General features: G+C 42.1%; 1 protein-coding gene across 1 annotated transcript; it reads left to right on the top strand.

Annotated features, from left to right (window-relative positions):
• farp2 (FERM, RhoGEF and pleckstrin domain protein 2) lies at positions 1-27,761 on the top strand. Its single transcript, XM_084547743.1, has 27 exons — positions 1-413; positions 993-1,211; positions 7,293-7,397; positions 9,103-9,145; positions 9,239-9,317; positions 9,693-9,790; positions 9,964-10,078; positions 12,683-12,830; positions 12,931-13,026; positions 13,164-13,327; positions 13,449-13,517; positions 13,651-13,708; positions 13,871-14,135; positions 18,687-18,871; positions 19,060-19,149; positions 19,488-19,621; positions 19,715-19,796; positions 19,891-20,128; positions 21,031-21,161; positions 21,252-21,320; positions 21,417-21,506; positions 22,225-22,307; positions 23,153-23,271; positions 23,517-23,680; positions 25,854-25,961; positions 26,072-26,223; positions 26,330-27,761. Exons 2-27 carry the CDS (start codon positions 1,011-1,013, stop codon positions 26,421-26,423), a joined length of 3,180 nt encoding a protein of 1,059 aa, XP_084403869.1. The 5' UTR covers positions 1-413; positions 993-1,010; the 3' UTR covers positions 26,424-27,761.

Below are 27,761 nucleotides of genomic sequence, written 5' to 3'. Positions count from 1 at the left end.
TAAAGGCAGTTTCACTCTGTGAGTCAAACCAGATAAAGCAAATCAGATAAAACAATCCTTTTTATTTCCTCTTGGTGTTGACACCATTTTTAACACGAGTGGCCTCTTGCCGCTTTCAAAGTATCCACGAGGCCCTATGAAGAAAAAAAAAGATATTTTATATTTTTTCCAGGCGTACGAGAGTTCTCCATCCATGAACGCTATTTAAAGTAAAGGAAGGTAAGTCTTGGCTCCACAGCCTACAAGCCTGAGCCACATTTGAACCAATGGTGAGGCGAACGGCAATGCTTTAGCCAATGATAAACTAGAGTGAGTGCGCACTCCTTTGGGTGACGAGTCGACGACCATGGACTGGAGTAGTGTCCTCTCCGCTGTTACAAACTTTTAGCATTTAGTTTCATTTGGGTAAAGCGGTAAGTTTAACGCCATTTAAATGCGTCATTATTATATTTTGTTCAAATATGTCGAGTTGTTTGTGGTGTGAAAGGTCGGTTAGGTGAATGAACTTCTGTTCGCTTTCAGTCGGTAAATTACTGGGCGCTGTATGAATCTCACCTTAAATGTTTTTTTAAGGCTCGTGAATGTCGTTCCGTTTGTTTTTCTCGCGATATAATGTCGGTGTGAACGTCGTTCAGGTCTTGCTGACCCAGTTGGGCCCACATGTAACCAACGTTAATAAGTGAAAAATCCGTACGTCGTCGTTTCTTTTCATGTTTCAAGTGGTCTATTTTCTTCTTTCATACAGTCCAGATAAATGGCTAATATAAACTGTAGAGTTTGATCTCAAATTTTCCAGCTTTTTGCGTTACATGTATTATGAATGCACCTCAAATGTCCACAAACAACTTCAGACAGTCAGTCTGCTCTTAGGAAGGAAACATGCAAAATATTAGTCTTAAACAGAGGCATAAACGACTCTTCTCATCATAAAGATGTCATTTTAGCCATTTTTATCATGTATTAATATGTTGCTGTCCTTTCTGTGTTTGCAGGAGCTGCCCTGAGCAGCAATGGGGGAGTTAGAGGGTTCATATCGGGTCCTGCAGACCCCTGGCACAAGGCTGGGAGCCCAGTTCAATGCTGGTATCAGCACTCTGGAGCCGGGCCAGAGCCTTAGTGGCAACATGGTCAGCGGGAGCAGAGCCTACGGGCGAGGAGTACAGATCCGCGTGGAGGGGCTGGACGACTCCCAGGAGTTCTTTGATACAGACGTGAGTTTCTTTTCAGCTGTTGCACATTGTCACCAAGATAAGTCAGTAGTTTGTTACACAGCAGGCTACGTCTTACTTGGGAGTCCCTGACTGCCCTGCTTTGCGTGTGGCTTGGGTTGGTGACAGCTGCCACATGGCTTTGGCGCTGAAATCCCTTCCTCCTTAAGGCTTCTTATTCGGGCAACTTAGTGTAACTCACCAGGCCACTTTTTAGTGTCTTTGGCTGTGATTTCTACTCAACTAGTTGTAGTATTTGACTAATGAAGATGTAGGTATTAAAACATGCTGGGAGGTTGTTGTTGTTGTTGATGTTGTTACTGTTTTTATTGTTTCATTTCCAAGATATACAGCAGCATTCATTAAGCCAGAATTGTTGATATCATGAGGTAAATGTCTCCATTTAGTTTTGTCTGCTCTTTATTCTACTTGCGTTGCTATACAGAAAAGTTTGTCCCTTTTTTTTTAAAAAAAATTAGCAGTTGGTTTGAACAAACATTTAGATCCACACTCTGCTTTCCAGTGTTTACTTGCCAAGTTGCTGCCGGAGTCATTCAGAAGGCAAATAGGAAGCAATGAGGAAGCCACTTTATCAAAGCATGTTTCCTGCCCTTTTCTGTGGAGGGAAAAAAATCGTAAGTGATCCCCAAGCAGGGTCTCCACAATGATTAAATACCCAATTCAGTGGTTGGTTAATGGAGAAGTACAATGACTGGAACTGGCAGGTAGTAATTGTCTTGGAATAGGGTTGTGTATTTATACTGTCCTAAATCCTGCTGCAGCCAAAACACTAGCGGTTCTGGCAGATGTAGTTTGGGGGCACTGCTGAGGCAGACATTTCATAATCTTATGCACCATATGTTGTCTCAAACTCTTAAGCTAATAGAGCGTGACAGATGCAAGTTTCGTTCATATGGAAGTGGGTCTGTGTGCTGGTCAGTTGTAAGAAAATATTGTGTCCCGAGTACTGAAAGACGACTAAACTGGGCCCTGCGAGTTCAGCGTAGATCTGCCCATGTTGTCGGTAGGAGGTGACAGACAGAAATACATGACTGTAAAAGGGGAGAATGACGGCAATCCTGTTGTCGAGCAGACTGCAGTTTGCGAAGAACAAGATGGCTTCTGAGAGGCTCTGTTGTTTACCACTGCCAGACATTGCTTAATATTTATGTTCATTCATTCTGAGAAGTCGTGGGTTGGTGGGAGAGTAGCATTTATCAAGAGTATGTCAATGGTGGCAGAGCTTGACACTTCAGTTGTGTGAGCTGCTCTTAAATCTGCAGTTAAAAGAACTTCCATGGAGCTGTATTGCTATTAGTTTTATCTGACCATAGTTAGAAAAATATGATTGAAGCAGTAGAACTTTTCCTTCACTGTAATTGTAGTTTCACTGCTTATAAAAATAGATACAAAATTGCAGTGCTGAATGTTTGCAATGGTTGTGGCCTTAAAGTAACTGCCTCCCCTCATCGTGGCATTTCGGTTGCTCAGCTGCTCAAATATCTTATACGTTTGTGTACAGTCTTCATCACCTGCCCCTCCTGCTGCTCTCACAGTGCAGTGGAGCAATAGTGAAATTGTGTCAAATTGTGGTCTTGTCCTTCTTGTCATTTATCTTTTACCGTTTCAACCGGAAATATGTAAGAGTGAATCTCTCGCTGTTAAAACACGTGGTGTCCTAGCATATTTTTATTTGTGTCCATAAAATGTTAAAATGTCATGTGGAGCTAAGACAGACAAATCAAATCAGAGAACGTGTGCTTTGATCTGTTGGCCTTCATCTGGTGCAGGTACTCTGCATGGGTCATCATCAGCAGACATTTGCTTGCATGGCTCTTGTCCACAGGCCCCTCCCACAGCCAGCACAGGAGAAAGCTCAGCCTTGTGGTTTCTGGACAGGGAGGCAGGGCAGGGAAACACAAGCTTCTTTTATCCGGCACAGCCAGCCCCTTTGCTGGCGTTAACTCGCAGCTCAAAACTCGCAAAAAAAAAAAAAAAAAAAGCTTGAGGGTGGGATGTGGAACCTAGCTGTGTGAAAATGCACTATAGTCGGGGCTGTGGTGGGAGGAAACCCGAGCGGGCTTTGCTTTAGTGTTTGCAAACAAGCACATAAATAGCAAGGTTGACAAGCAAGTGGGTTGGGGTGGAGGGGTAGATTCTGGTGTTAAGAGAGCAGTTCAGAGGGAGCAGTCGTGGCCAGTACAAAGTTTGAGTCGGGGTGGTGGGGGAAGGGACACACACAGGAGTGAAGCCCTGCTGAAAGTTTGCCCTAGGAATTTCAACTCCTGCCCCGCTGCAGAAACCACATTTGGATTTTGTCAGAGCCAGACGATAAAACTAGTAATTCAATGATAATGTGTTACTGCTGTTTGCATCTTTGAACATGGTGGGGGAAAAAAAAAAAAAAAAAAGATGGTGTTCATTGTCTTCTAAACAGCATTTAACTAGTACAGTACAAAAGTCTCATCTGTGTAGGGGCTGGAAAAATGGTGGATAGCTGGAATCTGTTGGTGTGCATGCTCAAAAAGAAGCACTTAATCATTACAACCACTACGTCTGAGAAGCACTTTCTCTCGTCTATACAAAGCACTATTCCACTGTGTTCTGAAGTGGCTAAACAATCTAATGGCTGTGCCTAGAAGCATGTTAAACACCCCAAACAATGCCTTGCTTTGCACGATGCTGATCTCTGCTGTTTCTGCTCTGATCTTATTGCTGCCGGCTGACACCTAAAGAGGACCCACCTATCTCAGGTTATTTCTATGTTTTGGAAGCCGAGCTGAGGCTGCAAAGTATCTGGGTTACACAGGTGACCTGAGCAGAAGGCTCACTGTAAAACACCTGATCCTTATTACCACCATGTAGTGTTTATCTGCTAACAAAAATCACTGCCAACTGTCCCCAGGCGTGTCCTGAAGCCGGAGATTGAAAAGAGTCCAGCAGTGATTCCAGGGAATAAAAGATGCCATTAAGCTAAGAAAGGCATCAAAGGGCCGGTTTAACTTTGAAAAGTCTCCTCACAGACCTGTGAAAGTGGCCACTGTTGTGCAGAGCTTTAAAATGTATATCAGCAGGAAAATCTCATGGTGGCAAGGCCTAAACAAGCTACATCCCACTGTGCCAAATACAAGCCCCGACACTCCCCTGCTGTCAGTAGGAGGTTCTATTAGAGCTTCCTGCCGTTCACTGGTAGGTCTCGACCATGTTTAACCTGTTATACAAGATGCAGCCCAGTGCTGGATTTGAATTCGGTTGGATGATATTTGGGTTACACCTGTGTGTTTTGTTTGCCACCTTCTTCATTCTTTGTACATGAGAATACAGAGCAAGTAAACCCCCACCACCACACCCCCCCGCCCACCCACACCAGAGGCAGAAATAATTCTCCATACTGTATAATGCGAAGGTGCTTCCTTTAGTGTATGTATGCTAGCTTTGTGAGGGAATGCACTTGCAACAGGTTAAATGACCCAAAACTATATATAGCATATATAGCATTTATAAGCCATGTGTCAGGCTACTTTATTTCTGTAATTTAAGCTAAAGCATTTTCACAGGATCTGACTTGTATTAGTGGAATATGGATAAATCAGAAACCTATGTCTGCAAGTGCCATGGCTAACTACAGTGGCTTGCTGATAATAGCTGGAAGACATCAGGTGCAAAAATACAGCCCTCGCTTGCACGATGTGGAGCTGATTGTTTTCTCCCTCCAGTGGGTGTGGTGCACACTCACACGCATGTATATACAGGGGATGATTTGTCTCCCAGAGAAACATCTGTTTGTCATAATCCCTGCTGCTTTTGGAGCGTGATTGGGTGACCCACTGACCTGCCTTAATGTCGGTGCACGGAGATGAGACTGCGGCCCAGACCACAAGTTGGGTGTGAACTCACTGTCAGTTCAAAGAACTAAAAATACAGCCCACTGATTTATCACACTTATTTTATTTTATTTATTATATAACAAAACTTTAATTATGAGTAATGTGATTAAATTACTAATTTGATTTTGGCATTTGTGAATCACTCCAAAGTTAAAAGATTAGATTGTTATAATAAATGTATAAAAACAGTAAATCATGAGCCGTCATTGTTTGGCTTTTCAGTTTTTAATTAAAATTAATTTTTTAGTGTTAAGTTTAATGGTCAGACGATGTTTTGAGGGTGATGCATAAAGTTTTTCTGAAAGTTTTTCAGGGGCTGTCCATTGCCTCTTTCACATGGAATTATTTCTCTCCCTTTTTGCTGCTGCAAAATATTCATATCATACGTAAAGCGTGGCATTCCTGCAGCGCTATAATAACTGTGGGCCCACAGAGTAAACAGTAAGTGATTTCACACGGAGATAATCCAGCTTGGTGAGCAGTATGAGGAAGTTATTTGAAGGGAATATTATCCACACCAGTCTCGACGAAATTCCATGTAGATATTTATGCTGGATATATGCAAGTCCACTGTAAATCTGTGAGCAGCCACCGCACCGCATGCACGTCAGGGGCGGAGGTGACTTGCAGTCTGTGAAAATGTCATCCCTCCCTCTCAGATTGTTGAAGATAAAGCTGAATATTGACGTTGTATCTTCCTGTTCCTTGAGACTGGGGCTCTGTGGTGGCTGTTTTACATTCCTGCATAAGGTCAATGAGTAACACAAAGGAGGAGCATCCGAAAACACGGTCAACATTGAGTAGCTGGCTTATGACTACTACAATGAGGAAATAATCAGACAGCAGTTAAAATCAGCCATTGTCTGAGCAGCTACTAAATGTCTGGGTTGTAACTTTTGCTTGATTTTTATGTGAGTTCATATGGTGAAGTAGTGGCTTATTCTAATAAATTTGACCAATCTGCAGTTTTATGTGGGTGAACCGGAATTAATACAAAATTACAACAGAATGAGGTGTTCATTGTAAACCTCACAGGACACTGAAAAGAAATACGGATTACTTTTTGGAAGCGTTGTCTGACCACAAGGAAGATTTAGTTTTGCTCTAATGACTCTGTTGCCAATGAACCTCGGATATTGATCCCGTCTGCTTAGAGCTCAGTAGATGATTACACTGAACAGGCATTCACTGATTAAGTCAAACTGTGTAAATGCCCCAAAATGTGCCTTACATTTGGCTGCTGATTCATTTTGAATGTACGTAGTGACGCTGTCTGGATACTATGTCTGGCCTGTTCTCAACCCAGGCACCCCCAGCCAAAGTATTTTAACACACCAGTTTCTGTTCGCTGGTTGAGATCAGCTGTAGCCAGATCCTGTGGATGTGTGGAAAAAGGAGGCATTTTACAACAGATTCCTAAATTTATGGATGTTGTGTCAGTAGGTTTCACCTGCAATTTATAGATTTTGTGAATGCAGAACATATGATCGTATCAAAGTAATGAAACAACTAACTACATTAAATCTCCTGGAGCCCTTTGAGTTGTAATGCTTTAGTTTAGCCAATGCAAAGGAGTTCTTTTTATAAGGCTTTTAAAAATACTATTTTACATTACAACCAGATGTTTGAGGCTATAATTTTCTCAAAAAGTCGCAGGCTGGGATTCCAAACCTCAAGTGCAGTGTGTTCTTAGTACATAGTAATTAGTTCTTCATTTAGTGAAAACAAACCCCACAGCGTTGAGAAGGTAAACTTCTGCAGATTTCCTGCCTGTGATTTTTGTGCAGCGACGGTACAGTAGGAATTCATTTTTGGAGTTTGCCCGCTCATCCAAGTGGAGGAAACTATTTGAATCGACAGATGGAACATACGCGGCCATAAAACACACAATGAAGTGGATCATTTACAGACGCCAAATGTTTCCTGCACTACACAGACAGACGGCATGTATTCAGTGTTCTCTTTGAGCACAAGCTTGGCCTTCCTTTGCATGGCCAAGGCTGAAATTGGTTTTTGATCTAAATTTGGTCTCCGTCTGTGGATCAGCTGTGTTCTTCAAGATATTCTCTAAATATTTTTCATTTAAACCAGTGCAATTTCTCTCTACTTTTATTGTCCGGTGACTCATCAGAGCACTTTGTGTTGATACATAGTTTAACAAAATGAACCATTCCTCTATTTTATTTTCTCCTTTCAGCCAAGATCCCTTGGACAGGCCCTCCTTTCTGAGGTTTTCCACCGAGGCAACCTCATAGAGAGTGATTACTTTGGCCTCGAGTTCCAGAACATGCAGATGAAGTGGGTACGTACACCAGCAACTGTGTCGCTCATTTCCTGTTTGAGACTCTTTGAATATGCCTGCAAATGACTGAGTCAAGTCAGACAGCAGTTAAGACAGGCATCACAAGACAATGAGTCAGGGTCCATCTATTCTGGTCATTTCTCAGCTAATAGTTCTCCAGCTGTCTGCGGCAGTGAGGTAGTATTGTTTTCACTGAACTCGAGTTGTATATAATCTAGGACTATTTTCAACTTTTCTGGCTCAACTGTCCACATACAACTGTCAGATTTTCCATTGCTTTATTCCAGAAACATACGTGGAATTCAAGACCACCTACAAGTTTTTTTTTTTGAAAAGCAACAGAGAGGGGTTATGAAACACGCTGTATATCTTCTTCAAAGAGAACAGCGCCTTTGTTGTTTCATAAGACCCACTTGCCTTTCAACTCATATTTTCAACTGCATGGGCCTTGAACACAGTGAAGCAAATACACTGATCAGGCATAACATTATGACCACTGACAGGAGAAGAAAGTAACATCTTGTGACAATTGAATGTTCTGCTGGGAAACTTTTGGACCTGGCATTCATGTGGTTGTTGCTTAGACATGTACCACCCACCTAAACCAGATACACTAGATCCTAAACTGATCAAGTACCTGTGAGATGCACCGGAACAAGCCTGATTCACAGAGGCCCCTCCCCTCAACCCATAGGACCCAAAGACCCCCACTAACAACATCCTGTTACCAGACACCACAGAACATGAGTCACTGATGAGTTAGAAGTGTTTTAGAGGCACAAGGGTGGCCTACGCAATATTTGGAAGGTGGTCATAATGTTATGCCTGATCTGTGTATACAGTGCGTCTAATGCTCTGCGGTTTGGATCTTCTTCCAACTAAATATTTTCAAGCAAAGTTGTTTTTTTGTAGTTGATCATATGGAAATAGCTTAACCACAGTTGAAGTCATGAACTGTTAGTGACCCAGCATAATACAATATACAAACCACAAGATGTTTCTGAGACAGTTGCTGAGTCCACATCAAGGCAGGAAGTTCAAACCAGAAATGAGTAAAAAGTGAAAGTGAAGATAGCTGCCTGGAAAGTGTGGCAGCCATTTGGTCTTTGTTTTCTTTATTTAAACTTTTCACTTGTGCAGATTTGCAGCTTTTTAAAGAGACACTACATCATTATTCTATGAATTTTAGAGTAAAGCGTTGGTCCGACAAAAGATATATTGGAAGAGATGTGCTCACAGAAAAAAAATACCTCTTGATCGACAAAGTAAATAATAATCCAATTTCTAAGGCTAGAAACAGCAAAAATAGCAAATGTTTTCTGTACAAGTAAACTGATAAATGACACTCAAAACAGTTATTTGGGCTTTTCCGACATTCATTTTGCTGCCTTACACAAGCATGTGTTACTATAAATTGAGTAGAATTTAGGCAAAAATCAGCTGATACCAATTTCTCGGTATATCTGTCTGGATCTAGCACATTCCTCCTTCAATCAGGCCCAGATGTAATAGGGCAAGGAGGCTCCGACAGCGAGGCAGTGAAGCCAGTTTTTACCAACAACGTTGCAACATCTCTGCTGTTAAGACGCTGACACAGCCTACAATCACAGTGTAGAAAGAGAGTTGTTTGTGTTGCACTGTCACCGTCTGTCAGATTTTGGACTCATGAGATTATGAATATGATTGTATTTCTTCTTCTCTGTAGGTTTGGCTGGAAGCCACTAAACCCATTGCAAAACAAGTCAGAAGTAAGCGAGTTCAAATATTAGCTCAAATTCCACCTTATGAAAATGTGTAGGTGCACTGAGGATTTGTTTTTATGTTTTGTTTTTTTTCCTCAGGACCAGCAAATACGCTGTTTAGACTGTCTGTGAAATTCTTTCCCCCTGACCCTGGTCAGCTGCATGAGGAGTACACGAGGTCAGTCAATGTAATTTCCTACTGGATATTGCTTTTATTTCATGCCTGTGCAGAGGAGATTTAGAACCTCAGCAGATTTTTGTTTTCCTTTCAGAGGCTCACGCTTATGGATTTCAGGGCTTTTTAGGATTATCGTGTTTTGTCCTCTCTAAAAATGTTTTTGGATTTCTTTTACTGCTTTTCCCGCAGTCAAAAATCTTAACTCCTGCGTGTTCTTAAGTGAACACTTAATCAAATTTGAGTTTAGTGCTGTTGCATGACATTTAATGTTCCTAAAGATACTTAAATCAGTCCATGGTAAGCTTGGTTTGTGATCATTTACTTCTCATGAACATAAGCAGATGGACACTAAGCTGTTGTGCTTTTTCGTTGTAGGTACCTATTCTCCCTGCAGATGAAAAGAGATCTGATGGAGGGCAGACTGATCTGCACAGAAAATACTGGAGCTCTGCTGGCCTCTCACCTTGTCCAGTGTATGTTTCAAGCTGGTATTTTAACTACAGTAGTTGTTTGTCGATTCATTTGGATGAACAAAACAAAACAAAACAAAAAAATTTAACTAAAGGGAATAAACCACGTTTATTATTTTAGATATTAACCCCTGCAATCAAACGCTGAATTTCTGTTCTTCCTCCGTAAACCACAGCGGAGATCGGTGACTATGATGATGTAGCAGACAGGGACTTCCTGAGGACAAACAAGCTGTTGCCTTACCAAGAGAAAGTGCAAGAGAGGATCATGGAGCTCCACCGCAGGCATCTGTGAGTTGCCCCTTGTGGCGAGTCCTACATCTATTTAATGTTGCTGAATTGCCTTTACGATCTGACTGTGGCGTCTCAGCTTGTGGTTGCATCTTCTCTCCCATTATTTTTTTTTTTGGTTGAAAACAAGGCTCTACTGAACCGGGAGATGAGGTTACTTTCCTCATAACTAAGTCGACTACCCTTCCAGTCCCGTCAAATGACTGTGTAAATCAAATGCAGCACAGTGTCTCATCTGTGGCACACAATAGACAAGCTGAAAGTTAGACTGCCAGCAGATTGTTCTGTTAAATTCTTCTCTGTTATACACAGGTCATGAGAGTAAATTGAATTCATTATCTTATACACCCAAGCACATGTTCAGGCAGGCTGTGACGTCAGCATGTTGTTTTACCTCAATGCCAAGCAGGATCACATTATTGTGGGTTGCAGTGAATAACCTCTTGTGAGTGGAAATACACATGATCCTTACATAATTGCATCTCGCTGTTACCGTCAACACCATTAGTTGCAAGAGATGAAAAATGACAGGTTTATTACCTTGAGGACAACACACGCGCTCGCAGTTCAAACAAACTGACTTGACATTTGCCCAGTTCGAGTGAATATGTTGCTGCTGTATAACTTGCAGCAATGAAATCGGCACACCTGCTGACTCTCCAAACTTTCATATCGACTCATTCAATGTTTATGCTGCATGAAATTAACCATGAACCTTTTTTGACATGGAATACATGACTTTGCTGTCCTCCTGTGTGACGTTAACCTTGTTTTGGTCCATTGTGGAGAGAGCCACTTCATTAGTGCATGAGACAAGATAGTGTAGGATGTTGTGTATAATGTTTCTGGTCTTCTTGTCTCATTCTTTAGTCACTTTCGGCAACTTACTTTCACGTGTGTTGCTATCTAGAATAGTATCCCTCTTTGGAGTAAAAGCTCGTGCTCCTGAATGGCTCCTGGAATGCAGTTTTAATTTCTATCACTTCCTCAGTTTTTGTAATTGGTACTTCAATACTTTGCATTCTTGACCATGCCTTTCTGTTGAGGTGACTGCATTCTTTCAGTCTGATTCTTTGTTGAAAGTGAAACAGGAATGTCATTACACTGGATGCAAACTGATCGATTGCCGCCGTGACTTTTGGGTTCCGACCAGCCTTTTAAGTTGCCAGTGGTGCATAGTTGAACGCGCCTGTTGATGGTGTAACTACATTTCACTGCCTCAACTTCCTCAAATTTGAGCTTCTGCCACAAAAATGTCATCGCACAATCACAATTGTTGGCAGTGTCACATTGTATATGCCGTTTTCATGTGTCTTTAAATACTGTTTGATGAGATCACTGAACTGAAACTCCAACGTTGTGTTTTACATAATGAAGGGTTTCTCCCCAATTTAGAGTCCCAAAAACCCCCTCACTGCACGTTTCCCACCACCAGCCTCTTTGAAAGCACAGTACTATCCTTTGGCCAATGGGGGCTCTTTCAACCCAGTGTATTAGGCGGCTCTAAAGACTTGTGCTAATCTCTTCCCTCGGTTGCCAGAGTGGAAGCGCAAGCAGTGAGTTCCCTGTCCTAATCCCTTGCTCTGGCTGGTCTATTAGCCATAAGGCCAGTGGGGCAGGGGAGGGCCCTAAGGAGATTTCATTGCTTAACGGATGAACAAAATTAGAATGGCGCAATGATTGGATGGATATGTCTTCCTAACATGCTGTTTGGTTGTAATCACAGGGTTTTAGTAAATGCCTCTGAAAATCCTCGAAGTTATAAGGGATTTAAGGTCGCACTACCAGGCGTACAAGTCATAATACTATCTTTGGTTAAATTTTCTGTGGTAAATCAAAACAAAGTTGTACTATTGCCAGTAGCAGTCATTAAAAATAGTTTTATTATGCGACTATGCTTTTGGCATCTGATATCCAAAGTTAAATATGTTCCATCATAATAAAGAATTCAGAGTCAGACCAAACATCTGAGTATAGCAAGTAAAATGTATTTACTGCTCAAATTCTTCCAGGTCAGTTTAATGAATAAATATAACCACTGATTGAAAGCAGATTTACTTGTATTTAAAGATGTAGTAGAGTTATGAGTTCTCTCCATCTAAGGAGAGCACAAGGTGCAGTTATTTTTGAGGATGCATCAAAAATGAAAAATAAGAAGAAAGGGTGCGTAAGCCATTACAAACAAGCTTGTTGAGAAACATATTTGCTAAGTAGAGTCCTGTGACCAGAGAGTTGCTGAAACATATTCAGTTTGCTCTTTTCAGCTTTATTTCTATCTACTACTACTCTACAATGTTATGATTTAGATCAGAGTCACACAAATGTAGTCTTTCTTCTTTTTGTCTCTTACTTTCATCTTTGTTTAGCTGAATGAACTATGGCTTCACCAGTCAGTGATGGAGACAATTAAACTAGTGTGTTTTCTGAAAAATTGTATTGTTTTGTATGATATTGGTCAAATGGAAACATGCAAGCGTTGAGTGAAAAGGGGCTCCAGCGTGAGTGAGGTTACAGACAGGTTTTGCATATGTGCTACAGGGACAGCGTGAAGAGGACAGGTTGTTATAATTAGTCTTAATGTGTTTGTTACATTGTGTACTCCAGGGGCCAGACTCCTGCTGAATCAGATTTCCAAATCCTGGAGATTGCCCGTAAACTGGAAATGTACGGGGTCCGCTTCCACCCAGCAGCTGACCGGGAAGGCACTAAGATCAATCTGGCTGTCGCTCACATGGGGCTTCAGGTTTTTCAGGTGACCGCCCCTCTGATATCAACTTTTTTTCCGTAATCCAGCCCTTAACAGTGATGCTAACGATAACTTCTTTCTTTCTTTGCATTTATTTTTCTCCCAGGGCACCACAAAAATTAATACCTTCAACTGGTCAAAGATTCGCAAACTCAGCTTCAAAAGGAAACGGTTCCTGATCAAGCTCCACCCAGAGGTCCATGTAAGTATTAAAGAAAGATCACTATCCTTGTCCAGGACATGAACATGTTTGGATGTCTGTTATTTAATCAGATTTCACATCCCCTGCGAACAGCTTACTGTGTATTTAATTCTGTTCGTTTTTAATCTTCGCTGCAGGGCCCCCATCAGGACACTCTTGAATTCATGATGGCCAGTCGAGACCAGTGTAAAATCTTTTGGAAGATCTGTGTGGAATACCACTCATTTTTCCGTTTGTTTGACCAGCCCCAACCCAAAACCAAAACCATCCTCTTCACTAGAGGTTCCTCCTTCAGATACAGGTATTAAATTCTCACATAAATGTCATTTCTTCAATGCCTGCTTATGGAAACCTTTGGCTTTCATGGGTTTCTGTCATTTAATTGTTAAATAAATTCTTAAACTCATGACTCTTTCTGTCAGTGGAAGGACCCAGAAACAGCTTGTGGAATATGTCAGGGAAAATGGAGCAAAGAGAACCCCTTACCAGAGGTGTGTGTTTATCAAAAAAAAAAAAGCAAAGTTGTTTTGCTTCTAATTCATCTTTAGCATCCACTAGAAAATATTTCCATATTTATTTGTAATAATCTTGATGTGGGCTCTCTTTTTTTTTTCTTCTGTTAAGGAGGAACAGTAAAATAAGAATGTCTGCTCGCTCCCTAGCAACAGATGTGCCAAAACAGGTACGTGGAGCGACTTGGCTAAAGTGTTTTGTGCAACATGTGAAACCAAAACTTTCCATTAATTGCACTGTAATGGATAAACTGATGCAAGTCTCCTCTCTATTATTATATTCCTCATTCTGTATTTTCCTTGTCCTGTCTGTGTTGCATTTTCTTCCCCAGAGCTTGTCTTTCAACGACAGTCTCAGGGTTCGAGGCTTCTCTTCTTCCACCACTCTGTCCTTCCACCCGTTGCACGTCTCTAGCATTCTCCCACGAACAGAACTGCAGCCTCAGACGCAGCCTTCGTCCACACTGAGCCAGTCTCCAGTGCCTCCCTCGCCTCAGCACCAGCAGTTTCAGTCCCCTCTGCAAGCTACCAGACCCCCCAGCCCTCCGAAGGAAGAACCCGTCAAGGCTGCTTCCCCGTCACACTACGCTTTTCAAGGTGCCCCTAGTTATCAGGCAGCAGGACACTGCAGCCCCTTGTTTGTGTGTGTAGAGAGTGGCACTTCCCAATCACAGCCCTCCAAAAATGCCAATGAGGATAATGACCGTGGTGGGAAAAGAGGAACTGGGTGCTCTGTGGGTGTGGGTGGGGGTGGGGGGAAGAGGAAGGGGGTTCTTACACCTGAGGCTTTTGAGGCAGAGCTTTTACGTACGAAACAGAATCCCATGTTCTCAATGTCGAACTCACCACTGCAGGTTACTGAGGAGTTCATCGACGATGACCCCACTGAAATTTCATTTTACGGTGGGGGGGCAGAGGCCTACACTTATGGGCTTGAGGATAAAGTAGATCAGTTTGATTTTGTGGAGGAATCTGACCTCAGCAAAAATAGGATCTTTAGTGTGGGGATTGAGGACCTGAATGGTAATACCAATACCTTCCCTGATAGCATTGTTGGCCATTCTGAGACCAGCTCCTTGGCTAATAACCGCTCCGAGTGCAGCTCCTTGGACAACCTGGGGCTCAGCTCTGCAGGTGAGTCCATGTCAGTGGGCTATGGAGGCGGTGACTCCTCCTCACTTCGTCTACCAGGGTCTGATATCCAGTCAGAGGCTAGCTCAATGGTCAACTTCCCAGCATACTCTGTGCGCTCTGAGAGCAGTTCTGCTGTGCAGTTCAGTGATCTGGTAGAGCAGCTAGAGCAGCTCAGCTACCCTCCCACTGCAACTGAGGGCTCGGGGAATGGCAGCTCTGATTCAGACTCCGACTGGGGCTCTGACAGTGTCCTTCCCCCTGAGCAGAACCTGTTTTATAGTAACCCCCTGACAGGGACCAGTGGAATAGAGGGCTTCCTCCTTCAGTGCCACAACCTGCAGGCCCTGGCACTTGCAGACCCCTCTGGATCTCCTCATATTAAAATGTAAAGCACGGGTCCTTACAGCACTTGAAGCCTTAGTCCAGGGTTGTCCAGTTATAGATAAACCAGTCTGTGACATGGTAAATTAATATAAACAACACATTTTACCATTTAATAATAATAACGTTTAACTCTCAGCTGCACTTTTAGCTGTTGAAAAAGAGATGGTTGCACCATGTGAGACTGAATTATTGCTGGTGTCCAGTCATCTTTCTGTTTGTATTTTGGATATAATGGTGGAGGAAAACCTCTACAGTTCTATGTATCGTTTTCTCTGCAGTCGGTAGTGTTATCTCTGTTCTGTCAGTGATTTGACCCGGTCCCCCTGGCAAATGCTGCCGTGACCGGGTTGAGGTGCTACTTTTTTTTTTTTTTTCTAAATCACTCCTATTTCCTTATAAAACTTTAGCCTATCACATTCTGGGAATTTTGTCTTAATTACAGCATTAAGCTTGTTAGAGAAAACGTAGAGTACGCATTTGGGGGCATATCCTTGCAGCATTTCAGAAAAGGCGTATACATTAGCATAGGAATGTCTTATTAGATTGACCTCGCTTGCTGTGATTAAACTTTTAATTTGATCACCTGCCGTTATACTCAAAATTCAACACGTATATCTAAAGGAAACATGTAAGCAGTGGTGAACTTTTTAGTGATTCAGTGATCGACAGTCAAGCTTAAGAAATTGGATATCCTAATTTGAAGTACATCTCCCTATCTACCCACCCCTGGCCATTAAATCTCACCTCTTAGACATAATCATTACTCTGTCTCTAATCTCAGGGTAAAAATGAGAGATCCTTGCAGGCTTTCTATATTTATAAACAAGACATGCCGGGAAGCCTTTTTTCCTTTTCATTTCTGTGCCTCACTGACACCTGCTGGCTGAAGTAGGATTCTTCACGTCACCGCAGTCCATAGCATGTAGCGTACGTCCTGTGTGGAAGGTGCATGATTTCTGAAGGATTTAGAAATTATATATTTCACCAAAGTTGACGCCAACTAACATTTTTGCTTCATTTTGAGCTGCGCTAACGAATGTAAACAGTATACTAATGAGCCGTTAAGTACACTGTTAACACCACTTTGTACGATATGAATGTATGATCTATAGTAAACCACCAATAACAGCATAGCAGCACTTCCTAAGTAAGAAATAGAAGTGAGAACAATGTAGTGCCTTTCATACACTTTCACTTCTAACTTTAAAGTCGCTCTGGTATAGTAGGTACTAATCGTGTACTGCTGGTACAACAGCTTTGTCTCTTTTCTGGCATTTAGCTTTGAGCATGTTTCGGGGTTTTGGCATTAGCTACCTTCAGAATACCAATGTTATGATATTCTGGTTATTGGAAGGAGACGGGGGACTTTTGCACATTAGCTATGATTTATTTTTATTTTTTTATTAGCTGGGTTATTATAGTTTTCTCAGTATTGGTTTAGGAATAATGGTTTGCAGTCATTAGTCACTAACATATTGGCATACACACAGTGTTTTTTTTTTTTTATCAATCTTGTTCACTCCCTAGGCCTTAGGACGTGCAGAGTCCAAGCTGACTTTAGCATGTCCGATGTCAGACTTCACTTGGATTTCTGTCAAGTTGCCTTTTTCCGTACACGCTACAGAATCTCGTTTGTCTCCAGCACTTGCACCGTGGTGCCTTAAAGCACTTGTGTTCACTCTTTTCATGCAGTATGCTCTTATCTCAGGTGGATGTTCCTGTTATTCATGGAGTGTCTTCTGAATATCTATGTGGAAAGGGGGATATATATGGTATATACAGTGCTTTTAAGATTTTGCCTTTTTTTTTTTTTTTTACTCACCTTTTTACTTCTTATTGTCATTTTGAAGGAAGGCAAATAGAGAGAATTTATCACACGTGTTTTAGCAAACTCTCAGCCATAAGTGTGGACAGTGTTTCTGTCTCCCCTTGGAGAGCATAGAGCGTTGTTTTGTTACAGATGCGGTCTTTAAACCTCATATAGTTGACAGGTCTGATAAAAAGTTTGTCTTGATGGTTGATCTCTGTGTACCATGTGATCCCTGACATTTCTTAAGATTGAATCAGTGACAGGCTGACGATTATAACCACCTAACTGCACTTAGGCTCCAAGTAATCATCACTTAATCCTGAACATGTATATTTACTAATTATATACAACCTGTACTTAATGTTTGTATGTGTTACTCTCAAGAATAAAGTAATCACTTTTGGGTACCATGAATGTCAGACTTAAACTTCTTTTTGAGATGCAGACTGAAATCAAAGGAGCAAAAGGGAACTGACTCTCTCACATGTGTTGGTAGACATTATTTTATTGGTCCAGATCATGGAGAACAAATTCTACCTCACTGTTAAAGAGGAATGAAAGCGCAACTAAACATGTATCAGGTATAGACGTCTTTTCCTTAAGCATATTTGAATAATTTGTGACATTTTTCAGTCAAAAACGTCCCAAACGCTCCAAAATGTTAACGTAAAGTTAGTCCTTCTTGTGTAACGTCCCTGCATAGAATCTGCAGTTAACTGTTTTCCAGTTACAACATTGGAAAATGATGATCTTGCACCAAGTTGACGCAAAAAATGTAGTAAATTTTCTTTTTTGTGGCCACAGTCTCATATGCTGTTGGGGGTTGGGTCGGAGTCGTACACAAGATTCCTCAACCTAATTCCAGCTGAGTGTGTGTGTGTGCTCCCTGTTTGGACAGGCTGTGTGCCAAGTCATTCCTCAGCAAACCCCCGTCCTCCTGCTGTGGAGCTCGACGTCCGCTCTCTTCCCCTCTCCTGCCATTCCCCGTGGGGCACTTGAAATAAACTATAAACAACTTTTTGCCCTCCAGACAAGCCACATTCCTGATGAGTCGTTGCGTGAGCAATTATTTCCGGGTCGAGTAGTGAGTCTTTTTTTTTTTTTTTTCTTTTCCCCTCTCAGCCTTCCCCCCACTCGTTTTTTTTTTTTCTTTTTTTCTCCTCTCTGTAATAAAAGTGGAAGAACAGCTGTGGTGACCCATGACTCGTTGAAGAGAATGGCCTGCCGTTTGATCTGCTTGTTTTGTTTTCTGGTTTGTTGTGTGGAAACTCTCACTGGCAGAACAAAAGCGGCAGAGCCAGTCGTCTGAAATGGAACCAGGCTTGTATAAGTTACGATTAATCACTTGTCCTTCTTGTAGAGGGCTTTGAAAACAATGGTGGAGGGAAAATGTGGGAACCATTACTTGCCTCGGTCTACTTTGCATTCTCCCCTTTCTTTTGTGTGTGATCAGCCATTCCACTTGCTTTTGTAAAAATCCGCTGCGGTGTTTTTCTCTGAGAGGAAATAAGATCATTGTGAGCTGGTTATATGTGGATGAATTTGACATTATCTGTTCAACTGTGTGCGACCTAGTACAGAACTGTTCCAAACATGCTGTTGTGTTATGGCCGACTGCATGTAGAAAGCATGATCATTGACTCTGCTCTTTTCAAAAAAAAAAATCATTGTTCTGTTTGTGTGAAGTACTTTACTGCTCGGGATTCTTTTCTTTGCCACTTTCCTCCTGACACATGCAACCTTATTTTGGCAGACTATTTATTTGACCTGAATGACTACAGCACTTAACTTAAATACTTTTTCTTTTCACCCTTTGACAGATTCAGTGGTGGACAGCCCTCAGCTCTCACCCTTACCCTCCAAGGGTCCTCTCTGCCTGTCGCCTTCCTTCCAGATGTCAACCCTCAGCCTGCCAAGCCAGGCCCCGTCGCCCCTGCAAAGCCCCCTCCTGAGCGAGGTGGGCGGCAATGCCAGGCTAGAGGAGGAGGAGGAAGGAAGAAGGAAGGTACACTGATTTACATGCCACCGTTACAACGCTTGCGCCCTCACAATCCCAAATCACAGAACACACAGATTCTGTTTTCCTAAAAATGTATAGGATGTTTTTGTTGCAGTGGAGGGAAAGTGAGTTTTACTTGAAACATTGTCCTTTGCCCTTAATTATAAAAGACTAACATCCCTCTCTTCCCTCAGCGATATCCCACCGATAAGGCCTACTTCATTGCCAAAGAGATTCTGACTACAGAGCGGACGTACCTGAAGGACCTCGAGGTCATCACAGTGGTGAGTCTATAGGATTCAAATTAGACATAAACAACATACAGAATAAAATAAATTAAATAAATAAATCTCCGCTGTCTACAGTCTATTTTAGATCAGTTTCCATTTTACAACAGCCTCACTTTCCCATTCTGTTCTGTATAGACTGGGTTGTTTAGTTAATTGAAGATCTAATTTAAGATCACAAAAGCTTTTACAACTTGAATTTTACGTTTCATCAACATAATATCCAAATACTAGAATTGATGGGCTTTTGTGATTTCAGCATGTATAATGTTGGACTTAAAATTTAAAAAAATAATATAAGAATCAGTAGTTTATTGTCCTTGTCCTGTTGCCAGTGGTTCCGCAGTGCTGTGATCAAAGAAAACGCCATGCCTGAAGGCCTGATGACCCTCCTCTTCTCCAACATTGACCCCATCTACGAGTTCCACCGAGGCTTCCTGAAGGAGTTAGACCAGAGGCTGGCTCTCTGGTAGGTGCTCCTTTGTGTTTTGTGTTTGATCAGATGTCCTGCCTGGTGAGATGCAGCCAAGTGAAAATCTACAAATCTGTTGTGTGTCCTCAGGGAGGGGCGCTCTAATGCTCATGTCAAAGGTGACTACCAGAGGATTGGTGATGTGATGCTCAAGAACATGTGTGCTCTTAAGGTAAAGAAAAAAACTTTATTAGCTCTTGAATTAAAATATCTTCTCTTTAACATGTTTAACAAACCAGATGTCCTGTGTTTGATTTGATCTCCAGGAATTCACCAGCTTTCTACAGAAGCACGATGAGGTGTTAACAGAGCTGGAGAAAGCCTCCAAGAGGCTGAAGAAGCTGGAGACAGTCTACAAAGAGTTTGAACTGCAGAAGGTCTGCTACCTGCCCCTCAACACATTCCTGCTCAAGCCCATCCAGCGCCTCATGCACTACAAACTCATCCTGGAGAGACTGTGCAAGCATTACTCCCCCACCCACCGTGATTATGACGACTGCAAGAGTGAGTTTTCCCTTAAATCCTTTTAACTATGACAGCGCTGATGCCACACCACCTCGCAACAGTCAGTTTTTAATGGAGCTTTACAGAAGTATGCAGACATTTTTATTTATGTGAGAGTAGGAGTACCACTGTTTTTAAATGTCAAGAATTTTCAGTTATGTGCAGTAGCTTTAAAAAGAGACATAAGTAGGAGGAGAATGGAAGAGCTTTTGTTTTTGCACCTCCTTTTGTTGGATTGTATGTGTTCTTTAAATATATAATGGAACAGTGTGTTTTTGTGGGAAATACAGCTGTACCACACGGAATAAAATCCTATATTTAAAGTCTTACATAAGCAAAAGTACAGAATCACAACCATGAGAATTAATTGCATTAAAATTGGCTACCTGCAGAGTTTCCATTATTATTCATGTATTAGCAGTAATAGTAGATACAGTTTATTGTGTTACAGTAGGTCATATTTTGGGCAGAAAAACTGAATTGTGTTGACAGTTTTAAAAAGAGAAAGCAGGTCTGTTCGACTGACTGGAAAAGTGCACTCTTTAATACTTATGCGTTATTCTATATGTAAGACACGTATGAAGTTTTTTTAAAAAAAGAAAAAACAGTTCATCATTTAGTGGAAGTGTGAAGTATCTTAAATGGAACCACTACTTTTTAATTGTACTTTAGTAAATGTGGTTATTTTCTTAGACTGAGCACAAATCGTTAGCAAACATCCCATTAATCCACTTGGTTAAGTTTTTGTTTTACTTCAAATGATAATTTTGTATTGCACAAATACAAACAAATGGAGACAGGCTGTTTTATCAAAATGAAGTGTGTGTGAATTTTGGATAAGCTCCTCTTCTGTGGAGTCGGTAATGTAGCTATTTTGGATCCTCATTTGTGTTTCCGTGCAGAGGCTCTGAAGGAGGTGGCAGAGATAGCGACTCAGCTTCAGAGCAGTCTTATCCGGCTGGAGAACTTCCAGAAGCTGACTGAGCTGCAGAGAGACCTTATTGGTATAGAGAACCTAACAGCACCCGGCAGGGTGAGTGCAGTGACCCAGAGCATTGGGTAGGGGGCGCTGGTATACCGGATAAAGAGTAAATCCAGTGTCTAACCAGCTTCTTGTTCATAGGAGTTCATTCGAGAGGGGTGCCTGTACAAGCTCACCAAGAAGGGACTGCAGCAGAGAATGTTTTTCCTGGTTAGTACAATTAGTACTTCTACTGCTTAAAGTCTAAATCTCCTGTAATTATTAGTATTTAAACGGCTATTAATGTTTGTGTTTTTCTCATCTCAGTTCTCAGACATGCTCCTCTACACAAGCAAAGGTGTTACAGCGACCAACCAGTTCAAAGTGCATGGACAGCTGCCCCTTCATGGCATGATCGTGAGTCTATACGCTCTAATTCACCTTGACTTTGGTCTCCATTTAACCTTCTGGACATCAGTCCTGTAGAAATCCCCCTGTGACTCTGGGCACAGTGTCCTAGGACTAGTAATACCTGATGATGAGATGTGTTCGCTAGTTTAGGATGTTACGATATGTTGAGCAGGGAGAGCGCAGGTCTCCTAACTTGTCTCTGCTTCACTCCTGGCTGCAGCTCATAGTGCTGGACGCACCGGTAAGTCCTCCGAGCTCTGCAAGCTTGGATGCCCAAACCCCACCCTTCTTCTCCTAAGCTTGTGTAGACAAATCAAAAAGCACACCTAGCAGATGGCTAGAGGCACACAAACATGTTGGTCTTTGCCCGTCTCAACTGTTATGTAATTGACTCCAGTGATCAAACATAAGTGGGGCGTGGTGAGGTGCCCCCTGCTGAAAAGCAATGGGTGTGTGTGTTTTGACATCTGTATTAATGGGAGGCTGGAGGAAAAGATGAACATGGCCCTACTGCAGTTTACATCTAGATATATAGATGCTCCAGTAGAAGCTCTATGGCAGCTCTCTCCATGACTTGAGTCACACGTTAGGAATTTGTTTCCCTCTTTCTGTTCCTAAACTTAAATCATGCCCGGTAACCCAAGGTTGATGAGAAGGCAGTCACTGCGCCTGTTTTTTTTTTGTTTTGTTTTGTTTTTTTCTGATTATCTTTTTTTGCCTTTAGGTTGAGGAAAGTGAAAACGAGTGGTCAGTCCCCCACTGCTTCACCATTTACTCTGCTCAGAGGACTATCGTTGTGGCTGCCAGGTGAGACGTAAAACAAAATAAAAGTTTTGGCACAACTTTTCCCAAAATACAAAGTTGACCAGTCAAAAACATGCACGCTGAGGTAAACACACATTTGGCCATGATGAGCTTTCATAAACCTGTCTGACTGTCATACACTGTCATGCAGTCCTTTGGCACATGATGCGCCTTGTAAACAGATTAATGTGAGACTCAAACGGGACGTCCTGTAACATATTTACTGTCTAAACAATACTTCAAACGACACATTTGGACAAAGGCACCACCTTTCTTTTTTCCCTTTAACCGCAGGGTTGATTTTGGAGGCCAGTGTACTTTCCTGGTCCTTTCCTGACCCCTGTTCCTTTTGCCAGTAGAAACACACTCATCAAGTTGAGTGTCCAGGTCTGGAAATGAGGCAATGTTTTGATAAAGGGAAAAAAAATGACGTTAAAACGGATTCTGAAGAAACCTCTAAGGTAATAGAAAGGAAAGCTGTGGTGAACATAGAATTGTTAATCAAACCTTCCATCATATTTTGCAGATCAGCTTTCTGGCTCAGCTTACGGTGTTCGTCACAGTTTGTCCAGATTTTCTTAACAGCTTTGTCTGGATATAAAACCAGAAAAACACACAAACGGATCATCTGCTTATGTTTCTTATCCTGTCAGACTTCATTCTCAGAACTTGTTTTGCTGTATAAAGAGTTATAACAAACTGGAAGTATCATTTTAAAAGAAAACATCATGTGTAACAGACCCTGGATGTGTGTGTTCTCCATGCGCTATGTACTCTACTCCAGAAAAGCGTTTATGATTTTATGCCAACAAGTATTTCATTGTTGTCACATCTTCTTCCTGTTTCAGCTCTAAAGTGGAGATGGGGAAGTGGATTGAGGATCTGAACATGGCTATTGACATGTCCAAGAAGTCTCAAGAGAAGTCCAGCATCTTCCTTGACGCTGGACTGAGTGATCGCTCCAACAGTAAGAGCTTTCCATTGACGTCACTAGCTGTCGTACCTTGAGTGGAAATGCATGCTTCCTGTGGCTATTTTGTATTTTCCTCAGCTCAGCTAAAAGACACAAGCAACCCAAACCCTTGGGACACAAACCAAACTCGAACGTACAGTTAATCCCTGTGCTCCACACAATTTCCCGTCCCACCACCTCCTCCTCCTCCTCCTCCTCCCCCTCTTCCTCCTCCCATCTCCCCCTTCTCCTCCCTTTAGGATCGTCTGACGAGGTTTCTCTGGAGCAGGAGTCGGAGGATGACATGAACTCCTCCCGCACTTCCCTGGACAAGCAGACGCACCACCGTGCCAACACAACCATGCATGTGTGCTGGCACCGCAACACCAGTGTGTCTATGTCTGATCACAGCCTGGCGGTGGAGGTACTCCTCCCCTGCCCTCAATGATGCACACACACCCATTTACACACAAAAGCTCTCTAATCAAGGATGCCAAAACACACACACATCACAAGCACCATGTAAACACTGTTCTTCAACACTGTGTCAGTGGAGTGGATAAACGTGGCTCTGGGGTTCAACCCAGGACTTTACCTTTTCTTCTTCGTCTTTTAATTTCCCTTTTAATCTACCCCCTTTCCCCATGTTTCCATTATCTCTGTTTTACTGAAGTGTTTTCTGCAACACTCAAATAGTTCCTTTGTCCTAGACCACTCTTCTTCTTCTTCTTGTTTTTAATAATGTGCACGCAAGGTACATTCTGTGACACTAACATTTTCACTCTACAGACCCGGAAGGACTTCCTACCTGGCTCTTTACTCCCCTTTCTTCTCCTTTTAAAACTAACATGCTAACACTTTCTCCACCCTTTCTGCCTTTTTTGTCTCTTCACCCTCTCAGCCTTCGGCTCTCCGGCTGTCTCACCAGAGCTTCCTCCTCGCTATCTCCTCGGTCAGGGCCAAAGACCAAACACCATCACACATGTTTGCTGGTACCGAAACCAGAACCTCTCTCTCACTGATTACCTGCGCATGAACCAGGTACTAGAGCCACGGCCCAGGATGGAGTCCTCATATACTTCATTATGTAATAAGTTAATTACAGTATCCCACGACAAACAAACATAGTCTATTTGTTCATGTATTGATAGAATCATACTGTGTCTCCTGTTTACATTGAGATGCTGACAAATCTGATCTGAACAAAACAAATGATGTAAAATGTATACATTTTTATCCTGTATGATGGCTTCATGCTTGTTGCCGGACCTATTTATGTTGATCGTGCTGCATTCATAGATCTCACACAGAGCTGACAAAACCAGTGGGGAAAAACAAAGCCTGCATTGTAGTAAACGGTTAAGTAGTAGACAGTTCCAGTAGCACAAGCAGTCATGAATCAGTAAACTGACTCAGCAATATTTTCCTCATGCTTCCTAATATTAGCTAACACTAGCTAACAACCACAAGCTACTGCTCACATCAGACCAAGAGAGGCTGCAGCACCAAACCCCTGATGTACTGAGCAGCCTTATCAGATGAACACAGATAGGATGGATGTTTTTATTCAACAGTTACACGGTCTCACTTTAAATGTGCCACATGGAGTTTGATTGCAGACAAACAAAATGTATTGTGATGACATCAGCCAGAAGTTATGAAAACACCGCTGCTAGGCAACTGTTGGTATCTAGAAGCCACCGAGGCAATCAATTTAACAGGCCAACACCCGGTAATATAATGCAGGACATAAAACCGCATAATTTGTTTGTTTTGAAAGGCAGAGAAAAATGGAACCACAAAAAAATATATTAACTGAAAACATCAAACCCACTACAAGTCATGACCTGATCAAGGTTGTGAATACCACAATGTGGGATCAGTTCAAAGGCACTGTATTTTTAGAGTTATCAAAATGGGAAGCATGCACTTCTTTACTCATAAAAACCTGACTGCTAATTTATCTCGGCAACCATTTTCTGGTATTGCAATGTAAAAATTCCCTGCAGCCCAACAACCTTTTTTCACCTTTGGCCACCCTTATAAAACTGCAAAGACAACTCCAACTGCAAACACAAACTCTTTCTTACAAGAGTCTTTAAATTATGGAAATAAAACTTTGCAAGAAAAGTAAGTTCTGTTTCATCCCAAAGTAAAGTCTGGGGACCGCTTGGGACTGCAGGGGCTGGGTCAGTGAGTGGCACATGCTGGGGCCTGCACGGCACGGACGCAAACTGTCAGAAAGTCAGAAAACTTTTGGCATAAAAGAAATTCATGGGCGCCATCTTGAAGTTCGTGTTCCCTGTATCCATGTTTACTAGCAGTCAGTGCTTTGCTGACACATTGTTGCATTTCTTGATGAGTTAATATTGCTTGCATGTGCATAACAAGGAGCTCTCACAGACAAATCTGCTCCCTAACACTACCACACTAATGGGCAGCATGCGTCAGCTCTTACCTTTGACAGTCCTGACACACACATTTTCCGTCATCAGTTTAGCTGCAAATCAGTCACTGTGAATTTACAGTTCAGCATTAATTCACCATTAGCCTGTCATGGATGTGTAACCTTTTCCTTTCTCTTCCTCTCTGTGTAGAACCAACTGTCAGGCTACCTCTTGAGGAAGTTTAAGAACAGTAACGGCTGGCAGAAACTCTGGGTCGTTTTCACCAACTTCTGCTTGTTCTTCTACAAAACTCACCAGGTCAGCCTTCCTGTCCTCCTAGTGATTTTTATTATTTCCGGTGTAACATAAAACCATGTGAAACCATGTAACTGAGGTGAGACGTGACTGTTGTTGCCCGACGTTTGCAGGACGACTTCCCTCTTGCTAGCCTCCCTCTGCTCGGCTACACGGTCAGCACCCCCGAGGAGTCGGACAGCATTCACAAGGAGTACGTCTTCAAACTGCAGTTCAAGTCTCATGTTTACTTCTTCAGAGCAGAGAGCGAGTACACCTTTGAAAGGTATGTTGCTGGTTTTTTTTGTTTTATTTTTAGATTTGCTCAACATCTCCATCTTTGACGTACATCCCACAGGCCAGATTTGACATTTGTTGTCTCCTTTCAACAGATGGATGGAGGTGATCAAGAGTGCAGCCAGCACTGTGGGTCGGATGAGCCTGCTTATAACTAAGGGAGGTCCCATGGAGATCAACGGAAACTAAATCTGGCATTACGTGTCTGGGGGCTGGGCCTCTGGGACGTCAGACAGACTCTTCAGACTCAAGTGTGATTTATAAATGAAACAAAGATCTGGACGAGAAGACTGAAAGATGCTGCCAGTATAAGTGTTAATGTTTCTCAGCTTCGTTCTAATGGTCTGTGCATTTTTTTCTTGACTAATGATGTAAATGTTAACATTTGTTTCAGTCTGCAGGATATAATGAAAGGGAGATTTATGCATTATTATCAGTTTGTTGCATGAGTAGCACTCAGTTCAGTTGCTTACATAGACTGATGGGAAATACTGTTGTATGGGACCAACGCAAAGGGCTTTTTTTCTTTTTAACACATCAAGATTGAAGTTTACTGGGTACAGGTGACTATGACTGGAATATAGATGAAATACAGTACGTGGGAAATGAAGGTGCAGCCGATGGTATGCGCTCTCCTCATTGCGCTGGGAGAGAGTTGAAGGAGGCGAGCGGAAAGCTAATGAAATGTTGAACCAAGTTGGAGACGAGAAGTTGTTTGGTGGTGGGAGAGTTTGTGGAAACCATGCTGCTGCCAGTTTATGCGATTTGTCTTCAGACATTTGAACTGTTGGTACGAGCAGTATTTATTTCTGAAACTCCGAGGCCAGTCCAGTTTAAGGTTTGTTAGTGGAAAGGCGCAGCTTGCGTTTCAAATGCTCAAAAGGGAGCCGTTCTGCTTCATACTCCTGATTAGTTAGGCGGCATTACGGTCGGTTTGGTGCTACATTTCTTTTATAGCAGGTGTAATCAAATGTATCCTGTGTTTTTATTTTGCATAGTGATAACAGTTTGAGGACATACTGTGCAGTGGTTACTTTAGTGTTAACTCTGTAAACGTTTGCATATTTTCCTTTTAAAAAAAAATCAAACCGAAGAACATATCGTGAGGTAACTGTCCTTGGCGATGATTTTTTGCTGTGCGTCTGGCTCTTTTCGACAAATGGGAGCTGACTTTTGTGAGGTACAGATGACATTTAGTGCTTTACATGAAACGTTGTTGTTATTATTATACAGTATATATATATTTTTATGAAGACTGGAATCTTTCCCCTCTGTGTGTGCGTGTATGTGCATGGAGACGCCAACCTGCACCTCCCCTGCCTCTGGAGCTCGAAGAGAAAGTGATGATGGAGGTCGTTCTCAAACCATCAGGCATTCTGTGTGTAAAAGACTGACTTGTGTTGCGCAGTTAACATCCAGTGTGTTACTCTATTTATTGTTTAGGATGCTGTCAGGGCCTTGTTCTGAGGGCCTTCGTGTAGCCTTCATGTTATTCCATTGAAATCTTAACAAATAAAACATTTAAAT

This window comes from Chelon labrosus (genome assembly GCF_963514085.1).
Source record: "Chelon labrosus genome assembly, chromosome: 7".
NCBI classification, from domain to species: Eukaryota; Metazoa; Chordata; class Actinopteri; order Mugiliformes; family Mugilidae; genus Chelon; species Chelon labrosus.
This window is presented reverse-complemented; position numbering and strand designations above follow the sequence as displayed.

Excerpts from the sequence above, each read along its gene's own strand:
- farp2 (XM_084547743.1), top strand. The coding sequence starts at position 1,011 with ATGGGGGAGTTAGAGGGTTCATATCGGGTCCTGCAGACCCCTGGCACA. Across the intron at positions 12,831-12,930 it reads TGGGGCTTCAGGTTTTTCAG|GGCACCACAAAAATTAATAC; the intron begins GTGACCGCCCCT and ends TTTTTCTCCCAG. Across the intron at positions 21,162-21,251 it reads ACCTAACAGCACCCGGCAGG|GAGTTCATTCGAGAGGGGTG; the intron begins GTGAGTGCAGTG and ends TCTTGTTCATAG.